The following is a 15,625-nucleotide window of genomic DNA, read 5'->3' as shown; positions in this document are numbered from 1 at the left end:
ACATGACTGGATAATCATTAAGGAAAATCATTTTGGCTGCTTTGTGAAGGAGTTGAAATGGTGACTGATGAGTGAAGGAGATCTGATCAGAGGGCATTATTACAATGGTCTAGGGCAAGATCTGAATAAGGGTCTAAATTAAAATCATATATGTAAAGTCATATTTGTGTGAGTGGAATGATGGCAGAGATGCGGAGGTAGGAGCAGTAAGATTCAGCCACTGATTGGCTAGCAGGAGGAGAAGAAATAATTGAAGATGATGACAATGTTATAAACCTGGGAGACTGGAAAAATGATGGTGACTGGCAGAAATAGGGAAGTTTGGGAAAAGAAAATCAATGAATTGTGTTTTGGACAGAGTAAATTTTAGCTGCCCATGGGTCATCCAGTTTGAAATGTCCTTTGGGTATCTGATGCTGTGGAAGCAGAGGTCAGGAAAGAGCTTGAATGATAATCAAGCTATTTCCTCACATCAGGAATCTTTCATCATTGCTTCTTATACACTGAGAGAGAAAAACCCCACCCCTCTTTGTAGGTGCTTTTCCGTCAGTTATTGTGGCCCATGTAGTCAGTGTTCTGAAGATAGTCTGTGCTCTTTGGACAATTGCCACACAATGCAGTGACTCAAAACTTTACCAGCTTATTAGGACTTGCAAGAGCACCTGCTCCCCTGACACAACCTTTGAACTCCTCTTCTGAGTTTGAGATAGAAGAGAGTGGGAAAGAGAAGAAAAATGGGCCCTGTAAGCCAGGCCACCCACAGGGAGCAGTCGGTTGCTGTGGGGACCACTGAAGCTGCGGCCTGAGCCTTAACCTGGCTTAATCAGCACAGCAGCTGAGTCCCAAACAGATAGATGCAGGCTGTTTTCTAGGAATGGGGGCTGAGGGGGGCAGGGGGAGTGGTGCTGATGCTGCCGCTGCCCTTGAGAGAGTGAGCTGAAACAGAAAGAGTGAGTGGGGGGGAGAGAGGGGACACTTAGAGCAGCAGTTTCTGGCAGCCACTACAAATTTATGCTGCCTGGTTTCATTTGGGTCTTCCCTGCAGCAGCAAGGTAATCTTTTTAATGCTCTCTGATTCCCTACCTCATTTCAACACAGAGGATATTCCAAACTTTCTCTTTTCCCCTCAAGCTTCCCATAGCTGCTTTCCCCTGCCCCTAATCTCCACATCATATCAGGACCTCACCTTATATTTTAATGAGAAAATATTCTCCATGAGTTTTCTTCTTTTCTCCCATTTTACATCTCGGTATACTTGATTCCAAACAGCAGTTCTCCTCTGAGGAAAAGATGGCTGTTCTTGATAAAGTCAACCTTTCTACTTGTGCATTTGATCCCGTCCTCTCTGAGGTCTGCCAGCAGATTGTCCCCACAATTGTCCTCTCTGTCTTTCATGTATAAATATGTGGGGGGGGGGGTAAGAGGTATTGATGTAGAGGTACAAAGTTAGGCTGAATTATTAGGAAAAGCTTAATGTCTATTTTTCAGTCACGTCTGACTTCATAACTCCATTTGAGATTTTCTTGGCAAAGATACTAAATTAGTTTGCCATTTCTTTCTCCAGTTCATTTTACAAATGAGGAAGCAAGCTGAGACAAATGGAGTTAAGTCACTTGCCTGAGTCCTACAGCTAATAACTGTCTGAAGCCAAATTTGAACTCAGGAGGATGAGGCTCCCTGACTTCAGGCCCATCTTTCCATCTACTGTGCCACCTGGTAACATATAGACAATATAGTGTCTAATATTGGAATGGTTCCCTTGGAAGGTAGCAAGCTTCCCAGGAATGGAAGGTTGGAGGAAAATTTCTCAAGCCTATGGGTATTTCCCATATAGAGATGTGTATAGGTACCTAGTTCTCTGAGGTTCCTTCCTGAATCAGAATCAAAGTAATTAATGCCTGAGAGAAATGTGGCAAATTACCAAAATTATCCATTTTACACCTCTGCTGTCTTTTTTTTTTATCATATAGCTTTTAATTTACATAATATATGCATGGATAATTTTTCAGCATTGACAGTTGCAAAAACTTTTTGTTCCAATTTTTCTCCTTCCCCCCACCGCCTCCCCCAGATGGCAGCTTGACCAATACAAATATGTTAAAGTATAAGTCAAATACAATATATGTATACATGTCCATACAGTTATTTTGCTGTACAAAAAGAATCGGACTTTGAGATAGTGTACAATTAGCCTGTGAAGGAAATCAAAAGTGCAGGTGGACAAAAATATAGGGATTGGGAATTCTATGTAGTGGTTCACAGTCATCTTCCAGAGTTCTTTCGCTGGGTGTAGCTGGTTCAGTTTATTACTGCTCCATTGGAACTGATTTGGTTCATCTCATTATTGAAGAGGGCCACGTCCATCAGAACTGATCATTGTATAATATTGTTGCCAAGTATAATGATCTCCTGGTTTTGCTCATTTCACTTAGCATCAGTTCATGTAAGTCTCGCCAGTCTTCTCTGTATTCATCCTGCTGGTCATTTCTTACAGAACAATAATATCCCATAATATTCATATGCCACAATTTACCCAACCAATCTCCAATTGATGGGCATCCTCTCAGTTTCCAGTTTCTGGCCACAAACATTCTTGCACATTGCTGTCTATCTCTGAGGCCTTGTGAATAAGAGAGAGATGGAGATATTTGGGGGAGACAGATAGGAGGAGCGGGGGGAAAAAAGGCATACAGTGGTGTTCAGCAGGAACAGTGGTGGAGAGAAGAGCCAGAGTTGTCTTCTTTGACTTTGTCTTCTGTAATTATTTTTGAACCTATTAGTAAAAGCAGAACAAAACCTGACCTATAGCTCAGATGTCAACAGAGATTTAAATGAACCCAGATATGGGAGATCATGGAAATTCATTTTCTCTAAGGCACTGAATACAGAGATCACACTTTGGATGAAGAAGTATGGAGGAAGGACCATTGGATTTGTAATCAAAAGACCTGGCTTGGACCCCAGACTCCTTGCCCCACTAAGCTTGTGTGTCTTTGGACTTGAGCAAGTCACTTTGACTCTCTGTACCTCAGTTTCCCTATCTGAAAAACAAAAGGTAAGACTATGTTAGGAATTCTTAACTCAAGGTACATGAACTTAAAAAAAAAATAGGTAACTATTTCAATATAATTCATGTATATCTATACACACACCTACATATATAAACACAAACACATAGACATACACACATGAATGCATGTCTATATATGTGTGTATTTGCATATAAACATTTTTCTGAAAAGAGATCCATAGCTTTTACCAGACTGCTCCTTGACACAAATAGGGTTTGGAACTCCCGGATTAAATTATCTCTAAGATTTCGTCCAGATTCTGTGTTGGCTCCCAGAGTCCAATGCTACTCTCTTTTCCTGGCCCATGTATGTCTCCTTTCCCTCCCCACCCAAGGTAAGGGCAATAGTAGGGGCCCCAGAGTTCCTTATGACATCAGAAAGCTAGGGGAGCAGGGGTGGGAGGGTAAAGAGGGAGAAAAATGCTGAGTTAGGACCAAAGGGGTTCTGGAAGTACAAGATCCAGGAGGGAGAAGTTGGTGGGCAGGGTCATTAAGCCCCCAGGGCTACTGGGAAGATGGGCAGATGCCATTCCAAGCTGCCCCAGGTGGGAAAACCCCTGAGGCCTCAGCAGAAGGGTAAATCTCTAGGCACCCTTCTGGGGGTCCAGCTCCCCCCTACCCTACCCACACGCCCGTGGCCGAGCGGAGGGGGCCAGAATCCAGGCAGAAAACCCGGTGCCTTTCCTTGAGGGGTTGGGGGAGAAGCCATGGGGAGAAAAGTCGAAGGGACACCACTTGGAGCCTTCCTCCCTCTTCCTTGTTTAGGGGTCCTCCCTCCTTGCCAATGTAAACCCGTGAGTTGGTGGACAGTGCCAGCCTTGCAGTCAGAAGGCCTGGGTTTAAATCTTTGGCAAAGACTAAGTCTTAGTTTTCTCACTGTATGAGACCATATGATCCCCGCCAGCTCTACATGGTATGATTCTGTAACAGAAGGTGGCACCCACATTCTGTATGCAGCAAGCACAAGAGTAAGCATGCACATATATGTGCCAACTGCATACACAGGCCAGCTTACCTTCTTCCTCCCCCTCCCCAGATCTGCTCAAGTCCTATCGGATCATCTTCGTAATGGGGGGACCAGGCTGTGGCAAGGGGACACAATGTGAGAACATGGCAGCCAAGTACGGCTTCTGCCACGTGGGCCTTGGGGAGCTTTTGAGGGAGGAGGCAAATCAGGCGACTGTGCGGGGCCAGCTGATCCGGGACATCATGCTGAAGGGCCTGCTGGTGCCCACGGTGAGCACCTAACGTCTCCCCTGCTCCCCACAGCTCTGCCTTTGTGGCCAGAGCTTAGAGGGTTGGCCCGAGTCCTTCCTCACGGCATTTCAAAGGGCTCTTCTCTGGCCCATAGGAACGGAACGGGCCATTATACCCATTTCACAGATTTGAGCGATTGTGTCCTTGGGCCTGGGTAGCTAATTGCATGGGGTGGGAAACCAGGTCCATTTTCCAGATATGACTGAAGCAGCTGTGGAAAGAGCCGGGTGTGGAGCAGTCAGATTGTTTAAATCTCCTTTAAATTGTGACACTGGAGTCCAGCACCGGGGCGCTAGGTCTCAGTTTTCCCAGCTGTAAACGCCGTGGTTCCCATGACAGCAAAGCTCCCAAAGTCCCCTTAGCAAGTTAGTGCAGGACCCACGTGGCCTCCCTAATGCCCAGTCTCTGCCCCGCAGGGTGTGATTCTGGACATGGTGAGTGACAACATGTTGTCCCGCCCAAACAGCAAGGGCTTTCTCATAGATGGATTCCCTCGGGAGCTCAGCCAAGCCAAGGAGTTTGAGCGCATTGTAAGTGTCTGCTTCCTCCCAGCCTTCGCCAGCTCAGCCATCTTCTCGGCCCACCTCCCACCCCCGACTGTAACCGCCCTGAGGAAACCCGAGATTCCAGCGGACACCTCCTTCCCACCCGCCAGGCAGGAGCGCAGGGTCCGGCCATCTCCCTCCCTCCTCCTCCCTTCCAGAGCAGGGCCGCCGCCGCCTTTTTTTTTTTTTTTTTTTTTTGCTGAGACAGTTGGGGTTAAGTGACTTGCCCAGGGTCACACAGACAGGAAGTGCTAAGTGTCTGAGGCCAGAGTTGACTCAGGGCCTCCGAACTTCAGGGCTGGTGCCCTACCCACGGCGCCACCGAGCTGCCCCTAAAGCGGGGCTTCTTAAACTTTTTCCACTCCCTTCTTGCTCAAGAAATGTTTACATGACCCTCAGGTATATAGGTACATAAAATAGGCCTGTAAATCAAACATTTACTGATAATAAATCACAATCTAATAACCCCAATGGGGTCAAGACCTGCTGTGTTCTAGAGAAATCACCTTTATGGGGTCTGGGACAGGAAGTGGAGGGAAGAAGGGGCGAGTCATCCAGGTGGCTGAGGACCTGAACCAGGCCGTGCAGATGCAGCCGGCGCAGACTCTTCCTATTTCGGGTCAAAGAACAGGGAATTGCAAAACGGAAAGATCCTTTTATTCTTTGGAGTCCTCCAGCAGTCTTTCCAGTATTTATTAAGTGCCTGCGGTGTTCCTTTTCTCAAGGAGCTCATAATATAAAGGGAGACAACATGCCAACAAACAGGTACAAACAAGCAAGCAAAAATCACAAGATACCGGATGGAATCAACAGAGGGAAGGCATTGGAATTAGGAGGGACTGGAAAACGGTGGCAGAGAATGCTTGGTTGAATGAGTTGAAAACAGGGAGAAAGGTGATCTTTGGAAAGGCAGTGCAGTGTGCTAGAAAGACCCAGTGAATTTGGAGTGAGAGTCTGTGCCCCCTTAGGACCTGTGTAATGGCAGGCAAATATTGCCTTCTGTCTCACAGCCTCAGTGTTCCCATCTGTAAAACGAGCCAGTTGGACTCCATGATCTCTAGGATCTCCTCCAGATCTAAAGTGATGAAAATGAAGCAAAATGCAACAAATTTGGGTTCAATTTCTAAAGAAAAAAAAATTAGATTCAGAGCCTTGGAATTAAGAAACCAGGACCATGATGTGGTCTTGGGCAATTAAAAAAACCAGATAGCTTTTGTTTATCACTTTTATTTCCAAATCTATGCTTTGCAACAATGAATTTTTAAAAAGCAAAGAAAAAATTGGTCAGCAGAAGACCTCGTGGTAAATTGCTTAGTTTCTTTAAACATAAGTTTGCTTTTGAGTCTAAGTCATGTCTGACTCTTCGTGACCCTATTTGGGATTTTTCTTGGCAGACACACTGGAGTAATTTTGCCATTTCCTTGTCTGGCTCATTTTTACAAATGAGGAAACTGAGGCAAACAGGGTTAAGTAATTGCCTAGGGTCACATAGCTAGTGAGTATCTGAAGCTGGATTTGAACTCAGGTCCTCCTGACTCTAGGGCCAACACTCTCATCAACTTTGCCAACTTTCCTCCCATAAAAACATAACTTTCCCCGCTCTTTAAAAATGGAGACACAACTTATCACACAGAGTTATTATAGAAAAAAAATACACTTTGTAAAAGTTGCTATAAAAACTTGATTTTTGATATTACCTATAATAACAGTAATAGCAATACTTATTTGTAGTGTTCTGCAGTTTACAGAACATTTTCTTAATAGGATTTTTTTGGGGAGATTCCCATTTTATTCCCATTTTACAAATGGAAAACCAGGGCCCACAAAGTTTGAGGTAAGTGACTTATAAAGGTCACACAGGCATGTGTTTCATAGTTTTTTGAGATAAGAGAGACCTAAAAGATCATTTAGCTCAAATCTAATCATTTTACAAATGCAGAAACTGAAGCCCAGAAAGGGAAAGTTTGGGTTTTGAACCCAGACCTTCTGATTCCTTGTCCACTACTCTTCCTTTGACATTCACAGAAGGAGTCTCAGAGTTAAAAATACAAAGAAACCCTCCCCCCTCAACAAAACCTACTCAAAAAGGTTAATTTGGATTTTTACTACTTCTGTGACTCTGGGCAAGTTATTAAGTCTCTGTTTACCTCAGTTACCTCATCTGTAAAATGGGATAATAGCACCTGCCTCCCAGGTGCCATTTTGGATCAGAAGCTTAGAGCACAGGGCCTGGAGCCTAATAAACACTATGTAAATGTTACTACTCATCACCATTATTATTACTGATTTTTCATGTGTGAGTGAGCCAACAAGTAGGGCCGTTCCCTCCGACATCCCCAAGCATGGCCATCCATTCTCCTCTTGAGCACCTCCAAAGACAGGCCCCTGACTCTTGGAAGGCCCATCTACCCTCTTCATAACTACTGCTAGCTAGGCCCTCGCTGCTCTCTCAGTCAGCGTCTCTGAGACTGGCGGGGGGATGGGGAGGGGGGGAACCCCTGCAGCCTCTTCCCTTGCCTCACCCCACCAGGTGGGCCGCTCCCCCAACATCGTCATTGTCTTCGACTGCTCCACGGAGACCATGATTCACCGGGTGTTGCTTCGAGGCCAGGAAGAGCACCGTGAGGACGATGCTGAGGACATTGTACGCCAGCGGCTGGAGACCCATTACACCCTGTGCGAGCCCATCCTGGCTTTCTACCAGCAGAAAAACCTTCTCCGGAATGTAGGTGCTCCTACGGCCTGTGCTCAGGCCTTCACCTGTAAAAGGGGGGGGGGGAGCGAAATGATCCCAGCTGGGAGAGGGCAGAGGAAAAGGGGAGGGTCTCTGCTTCCATTTACAGGGAAGTCTGGATGGCAGCACAGTAAGAAGCAAACCGAAAGATCCCAGCCCCAGGACTGGGCTCAATAGTGGCTCGGCCACTTGGTTCGTGACCTAAAGCAAACCATTTTCCCTCTTTGAAGCTTTTCCTTTCAAGATTGTAAGATAAGGGGGGGCGGGCTGGATGATGTCCAAGTTCCCTCTGTGCTCCGGCATTCTGTGTTCTATGAGCTAAGGTTCCCCCAACTCTTAACATTCTACATTCTGTGATCTAAATTCCTTCTAGCTCCATTAGTCTGAGTCATAGAATCTTAAGTTGGAAGGGAGGGGACCCCAAGGCCCAGCTCAACCTCTCCTGAACCCCAACCAGCCTGAAAAATGCCATCCAGGTTGGGCTTGGAGGCAGACTCCTTGCAGGCAAGCCCCTCGACCTCCGTTTGCCTCGGTACCTCATCTGCAAAGTGGGGGACAATGTGAGGAGGATGATAGACAATAAAGTGTCTGGCACATAGTAAGTGCTATACAAATGCTTATTATTATTAGCTATTGTTAGTGAGGCACAAGTCACTGGTCTGAGCATCCCATTCTAAGATAGCTCTAATTATGTGGTAGTTTTTCAATACCTCAAACTTAAATTTGTCCACTTGCAATTTCAACTCATTTTTCCTAGTTCTGGGACTTTCCTTTTCAATGACTCATTTTTTTCCATTTGAAAAATGGAAAAGGGAATAGACTCTTGTCCCCTGAGAATCATGAGCAATTATGGGTACCCTAAAATACCCACATTAGCCAGGGATGGGTTGCCATTTGAGTCCAAGTCACCACCCCCTCTGAAGGTCTGTTTTAAGGGTGCTCGTTTCCAGTTCTGATATCCCATGATTTATTCTCCTCTTCAGCCGTTTTAAAATAGAAAATTACTATTTAATTTTATAGCCAATGAGAGGTGATTACTGCTAATCTTATTAGCAGATCATAAACTGCATGATATCTTCTTTAGATTTTGATCAGAATTACCAGAAAGCAGCCTAGAGCAGGGGAGACAGATCTAGCTTCCACCTCTGATGTTGAAGGAAATGGCATTTTTAGATGTCAGGTTTCCTTAAAGCAGAAAATAATGATGTAGTTGAATGGGGCCTGCATTTGAAGTCAGAGCAACTTGGATTCAGATCCTGACTCTCAAATTTGTTGTGCTCATGTGATCTTGAGATTTCTCAGTTTCCTTATCTGAAAAATGAATGGGGTTGATATCTGACGTCCCTGAAAGCTCTGCCTCCCATGACAAGTAATCCCCATTTCTGAGTATGGGCTGGTGGTAGTGATGCACTTGGCGGGAAGTAAGAAACAGGGGTCCCTCCTCCCCTGGCCTGGGGCTGACCCTTCCCCCTCTATACCTAACACTCCTTCAGATCCTGGCAGAAGACGCTGCAGAAAATATCTTTGCCAAATGCTGTTCCGTCATTGACAGTCTGCAGTAGAACCAGAAGCTCTCCCCCCACCCTCACTGGAGGTCCACAGCTCCAAGATGCTACACCGCCAGGACAGCCCAGAGCCTCAGCATTACCAAGAGACACTTCCTGGGGCCCTCCATGAGGTAAAAAGGAGGGGGCCTGGGATACCCCTGTACAGCAAAGTCAAGAAACGCAATGGGCCAGACCTGTGTCCCCTGAGAATCACCTAAAACATCCACGTTAGCCAGGGATGGGCCAAGTCTCCAAGGGCTGGTCCTGCCACTCTTTTGGGGTCCCAGTCACCGCCCCTCTGTGGGTCTGTTTCAGGAGTACTCCCTTCCAGTTCTGATAACCCATGATTTATTTTCTTGTTCAGTTCTTGATCAGAATTATCAGAAGGCAGCTGAGAGTAGTGGAATAGAGTAGTGGAGACAAGAAAATTGGATTCCAATCCCATCTTCAAATTCTTACTTACGGGGCGCCCCTGGACACATTGTCTCACTGATTGTCTCTCCCTATAAGATGTTATGGGCAGCAATGGGCAGTTGGACAAGTGCCAGCCGGGGAGACTGGGCGACCTGGGTTTAAATCAGGATTCAGATGCCTGCTAGCTGCGTGAGCCTGGGCAAGCCCAGCGACCTGTGGAGCCTTTTTCCTCAACTATAAAACAGCGCTAATATAATTCTTGTGCCATCTAATACTTCCAGGGGTTGTCATGAAGAAAGGGCATTATGAGTCCTACAGGGCTATAGAGAAGGGACCCAGTTCTTTCCCATCCTTGGAGGACAGAGATGGGGGCCTAGAGAGAGGAGTCTGTGTGGTACAATGGGAAGAATAATAACTTTTCAGAAGACCAGAGTTTGACTATCAGCTCTGGGCCACTGTGGATAAGTCACAGCCTCCCGGGGTGCTCAATTCCCTCTGTAAAATCCAGCCCTAAACCCCAGGATACTCATATAAACTAATAGCTGATACCCTGAAAAGCAAAGCTGGCTGACTTGTACTCACATCTCCCTTCTCCTCAAGACTACACTGTGTCTCCTTGGAGGGTTGAGCTTTCATTCTCCTCAAATCTCTCTCCTCCATTTCTCTTTCTCTGCCCTCCCTTACCCCCTCTCTCTCCTCCTCCTGCTCCTCCTTTTTCTTTCTCTCTTGTTTCTGTTTCTTTCTGTCTCTATCACCTTCTGTCTCTGTGTGTTTCTCTCTGTCTCTGTCACTCTCCTCACCTCTTTCCCCATCACTCCCTTCTCTCTCTCTTAAGGGCAGCTGGTGATGCAATCCTGGAGTCAGGAAGACCTGATTTCAAATCTGGCCTCAAATACTTACTCCCTGTATGACTCTGGGCAAGTCACTTAACTTCTGTCTGCCTCAGTTTCCTCAGCTATAAAGTGGGGATAATAATAGTACCTACCTTGCAGAGTTGTTGTGAGGATCAAATGAGATAATTTTTAGTTTAAAAAAAGGGGAGGAGACAGCACAATGTCTGGCACATAGTAGGTGTTATTTAAAGGCTTATTTCTAGGGAATGAAACAGGAAAGGCAGATGATGTCTAGTCCTAGTTACCCAAGTTCTCACTGTCCTGCTTTTTTAGTACACGGGGAAAAGTTCAGTTTAAAATCCCACTGTTTTGAAGATTTATCACTTACTAGTAAAAATACATTAAAATGCTAAGTTCTAAGATCTGGTCACTAGAACAGAATTGATTCTTCTGATTTTTTTTTTTTTTGTACTTTTATTTCAGCTAACTGCTGGCATCTCCCATCAGCCCACTATGTATTCCACTAATGAACAAACAGGCCACCCACAAATGTTATGTTCAACCATAGCTTTTATGTGAAGAAAAAAGCAAAATCAAAATAAAGAAACAACTTAAACCTAGTAAGGAAACATATCATAAATTGATGCCAGCTAGTGACCAGCAATGGGGAAGGGAAATTTGGAGAGAGGACATTTTTTAACCCTTTCTCAGTCTCTTGAACAGAAATAGTTTGGTTTGGTCTCCTTTCTTAAGGAAATACGCACACACACATACATATAAATATAGATACACATATACATATGCATATATGTCTTTTATGATCAGAAATATAAAAGGCTTTTTTGCTAGATTAAGAGGGCAAAATCCCACAAGTCTCAGGATTCTTGGCAAGGTTTTAAACTATTTCCTCTATGAAACCTTCAGTGCTCTATCCTGCCCATGGGGCAATCTTGACTGGTGAAATACCCCATTTCACTAGGGGAGGGGCCTGTTTTAAGGGGGTAAATATTACTTCGTTGACTCTCACTCCTAACACATGAAGAAGGTTGGTAGAGAAGTCATTAACAGCATTTTCCAGATGAGGAAACTCAAGATCCAGGAAAGGAAACATGAGCAGGTGACATTTCCATCACACCTGAAGTTTTGCAGAGCATTTTCCAACTATTCTGTCATCCCAGCCTCCTGCAAAGCAAGTACAAATGACTTGTTTCCTGTCAACCAGGAAGTAAGGAGTAGATTTGAACTCAACTCCTTTAGATCTGGGGATGTTTCTGCTGAAAAAGCAGTGTTACAGGTTCTCTTGGGAGAAAAAAGCCACGGGAATATTGGGTACAAAGCATTAATCAATATCTCAATTGTCTAGTATAGGAAAATAACTGAATAGGAATTCTAAAGGGAGACCAGGCAGGTGATTCTGGGTGCTCCTAAAATGGACAGAAGGACACAAGCGTGAGGGAGACGAGGTATGGAGCTCCACTCCTGCTCCCATCCACCCCCAAGTAGCACTGTCTCCCATTCCAAAAACAGCAGTGCCATACACAAGGTGGGTTTGTTTTTAAGCAAAAAAGGAGAGAAAGAGGAGAAGAAAAGTGAATCTATGGAAAACTCTTTCTCTCTGTCTCTATCTCCCTCATCTGCCTCTATTTTTTCTGTCTTTGTCTCCATGTCTGTGTCTCTGTCTTTTGTCTCTATCTCTATTGATCTGTCTCTCTTTCTTTCTCTCCTTCCCTTTTCTCCTCCCTTTTTCTCTCTTCCCCTCTGTCTTTTTCTGTATCTCCCTGTTTATTTCTGTGTCTCTGTTTTTATTTCTCTATTCTTTCTCTCTCTCCCTTTCTCCTTCTCTTTTCCCCTCCCTTTTCCCCTCTGTCTCTTTCTGTATCTTCCTGTCTCTCTATTTCTCTCTCTGTTTTTATTTCTCTATTCTTTCTCCTCTCTGTCTCTGTGTCTCTCTCTTTTTTTTTAACAGGAAGAGCATATTTTCCCAGTCCCTATTATCAGGCTTTTTACAACATCTATACTGAACAACATCCGTTTCAAAACCCTATGATCACAGACAGCAGACAGCGGACACAGGGGGAAGTTTTGTTCTCATTTATTTGTGAAGTTCAAAACAAGCAATAAAAAGTAAAAATTACCATATTTTTTAAATGCTTTAAAGGTCCCCCCATTTTATTTTCATTTTCAGTCTTCTCTAAAACAGACAAAATATAACAGACCAGTCCTAAGAACTGGTGGATGGGGGGAGGGTGTTGCTACTCACAGAGGAGAAAATGAGGGAGAAAATAGACTAAGAGGGTTACAATGGGCTTTGTTACTTTGGGATGGTACAAAGGAGATACTATTCAATATTTTTTTTTCTGAAGCCTCAACATCTACAAGTAATGTTCAAATTCTTAAATTTAAAAAAGGTTTTTTTATTTCCTTTTGAAAAGTTAGGGCTGATGGTGTTGTAGTGACATGTCACTCGTAGAAAAAATAGATTGTTTTAACCCTGGGGGAAAAAAGGGCTGAGAGAGAAAAAGAAAAGATTTTTAAAAAGAGATTTTGTTTGCTTGCTTTGGGGACAGAGATTCCTATGACCGGCTCAGCATAAACAGTCCTGAGTTTTGGAGGAAAAGCTTACATAGAAAAAAGTGTGAGAATAAGCAGAGAGAGAGCACAAAACAAAAATATCCACAGGTGCTTTCTCTATTGTGGCCTCCTTCTCCTTCCCAAGGTAGCCATTGTTCTCTTGCCAAAAATAAATGAAATCAAAGGACTGGCAAATGAAGGCCCCATCCTTTAAACCCACATTTCTGTCTGCTACCCACCCAACCTGGGGAATTTTCGAAACTGATTTTGGCCATGATGTCTCAAGGTTAGTATTATGTTATTATGCAAAGCCCTCTAATTGCCTTTGAAGATAGAAGGCCTGATGAAATAGGAGAGACTGAACGTACGGTACATACCAACATTACAAGAGACCAATCTCTCTTCCCTGGCAGCTTTCCAACCAGGACGGCTTGGACGGCTTACAGCGGACAGGTAGGGGTAGCCAGCAGACAACCGTCTGTGGACTCTCTTTTGTGTTTATTCTTTTGTCATAGGGGACTGTCCAATAGACCCAGTTCTTCTGAAGTCTGCACAGGATGCACTAGTGGCTGATGCAGTCCCCCCATAGAAGAGGAGGGAGTTGTGACAATGAGTAATGGAATTGAGAGAATTTGGAGCGTATTCTACAGATATGCACCACGTTATTCTTGTTGTTATTTAGTCTTTTCAGTCGTGTCTGCCTCTTCATGACCCCATTTGGGATTTTCTTGGCTAAGATACTGGAGTGGTTTGCCATGTACTTCATGGAAAATGGCAATTTGATTGGTTGCTATTTTAAAACCTAAATTGGAGGCACTATCAAAAGCCTTTAGCTGCCCTCTCAGCTCCTCTCTCAGTGTTACTCCTTTGTTGATGGTGTCTGATAAAAAACAGTACTATAAAGGGGAGAGGCCATGGGCCTTCTCCCTTGGAGGCTGACCTATAATTCCATGAATACAGGTTTCAGCTCTTTACTTGGGTGTCTTTTTATTTTAGATAGGAGATTGGAGACTGTAAGTAACCTTGAGACCTTCAAAAGATCCGGAGAGTGAGTCCCTTGCGTGTCTAGGCATTTGAGGAGTCTTGGGAATCCTAGGAGTCCAAGAGGATGGCCATGATGAGTTTTAAACATTGGTACCTCAAGAAGGGTCTGTCTTGATTTATGACTTTCAGGTTTTCCCACCTAAACAAGTTTATCTGTGATTGTGGAGGTGGTTGAGTTGGGGAGAGAGCTAATGAGTCAGAACAGGAGCTGGAATAGAAAGAAGTCTGAAAAAAGGAGAGCTAGGTGATCAGTCACTAAGCATCCTACTTTGGGGGAGGTTCCTAAGTCCTCCTGAAGTGAGCTCCTGTCTGCAGGCGTGAGGATACAGGACAAGGGTTGGGGGCAAGTCTGTAAGAAATAAAGACCATCTAAGAATAACTATGCAAATGGCAATTCATGGATGAGGCTGGAATTCTGGATTCCAATCCCAATTCTGTTTCTTTTCCTGAAAATCATTTTATGTTTTTCTCCAGACTGACCGGCCCTATTCCTATGGAAACGGCCCTTTCAGTGAGAAAATAGAAACAGCATGCAACAGAGCAAACAGTACCTCCATCCTTATGCGTGTCAAGCTATACCACATAATGCTCTATTTTCCTATTGTTTTTAGCTGCTCTGATCTTCCAAAATGACACTGTATAGATGAACCACTCATATCTCTCAATAATTCACAATTTACTAGAACATGCTCAATGAAAACCTTTCCTTGAGAACTCTGAAGAATCATCCATTAGCAGCCTGGGCTCCAATCACTGGGAAGAATTCTCAAAGAGAAAGCCTGTTGCCAGGTTACCAGAAAGGACAGGCCATTGGCCAGGACACCATTTGTAACCAGGCTAGAGAATGCATTCTTCTATCTTCCATCCTGAAAAAAAAAAAAAAAAGATGATACAAGGGCGAGGGACTCTCTACCATTTCTATAATACAGCATTGTCAATTTAGCTTTATCAAGATGGAAGCATAGATTAGGTAGATAAATAAATAGATCTATCACCCACATATGTTTTATACACATAGATACACACATACAGAACAGTGTCTTACAGATCAGTATAAATCCTTCATTTTAAGGAAGAGGAAACTAAGGTCTGATGAATTGTGAGGGTCAAAATTTGTTGGAGTAGCACTCTTATTTTTTAACTGGATAATTATGACTAATTATGATGGTGCCAAAGTCTTCCCAAGATTCCAGTTCACTTTTCAGTCCATCCAAGTAAATAAAATATGACACATTCCTACTTGCTCTGCAGCCTTCTGAAGATTTGCTGTGATGGTTCTTGAAGGGAGACAGAAGTCATCTAAGTAGCTAGAGATGGGGGTCACTTGGTTTCTACTTCCCTGCCCAAATAAATAACATATGCAAAGCACTTTCCAAACCTCAAAGTGCCATATAAATACTAGCTGGTATTACTAATTATAAAAATGGTCATCATAATCAGAGATTAACTAGATCAATCCTTCATTGAAAAGTCAATCACCCTTTGCAAGGAAATATCATATACTCTATAGTAATGAGACCCACAATACTATTGCCTCCTATTGTCTAAATTGCCTACTATTGTCTAAAAATAGACATTACACAGAAAGACTACAGAAAGAGCCGTGGTGA

The 15,625-nt window shown here is 44.0% G+C and overlaps 1 protein-coding gene across 5 annotated transcripts; it reads left to right on the top strand.

Annotated features, from left to right (window-relative positions):
- The first annotated feature begins 3,506 nt into the window (after nt 1-3,506).
- On the top strand, nt 3,507-15,265 carry LOC127544880 (adenylate kinase isoenzyme 1-like). Of its 5 annotated transcripts, XM_051971764.1 has the most exons (7): nt 3,507-3,646; nt 4,107-4,306; nt 4,744-4,857; nt 7,403-7,597; nt 9,100-9,284; nt 13,385-13,424; nt 13,968-15,265. In XM_051971764.1, the coding sequence occupies exons 1-5, from the start codon at nt 3,586-3,588 to the stop codon at nt 9,166-9,168; spliced, it is 639 nt and encodes a 212-aa protein (XP_051827724.1). In that variant the 5' UTR covers nt 3,507-3,585; the 3' UTR covers nt 9,169-9,284; nt 13,385-13,424; nt 13,968-15,265. The 5 variants fall into 5 exon arrangements, 4 of the variants coding, with proteins under 4 accessions (XP_051827724.1, XP_051827723.1, XP_051827722.1 ...); XM_051971763.1 differs by lacking the exons at nt 13,385-13,424; nt 13,968-15,265 and adding an exon at nt 12,367-12,534 and having other exon boundaries at nt 3,508-3,646; XM_051971762.1 differs by lacking the exons at nt 13,385-13,424; nt 13,968-15,265 and adding an exon at nt 10,884-11,020 and having other exon boundaries at nt 3,508-3,646.
- The last annotated feature ends 360 nt before the right edge of the window (nt 15,266-15,625 follow it).

Source organism: Antechinus flavipes, chromosome 1 (genome assembly GCF_016432865.1).
Source record: "Antechinus flavipes isolate AdamAnt ecotype Samford, QLD, Australia chromosome 1, AdamAnt_v2, whole genome shotgun sequence".
NCBI classification, from domain to species: domain Eukaryota; kingdom Metazoa; phylum Chordata; class Mammalia; order Dasyuromorphia; family Dasyuridae; genus Antechinus; species Antechinus flavipes.
Note: the sequence above shows the minus strand (reverse complement) of the source record. Positions and strands in the feature narration are given on the sequence as shown.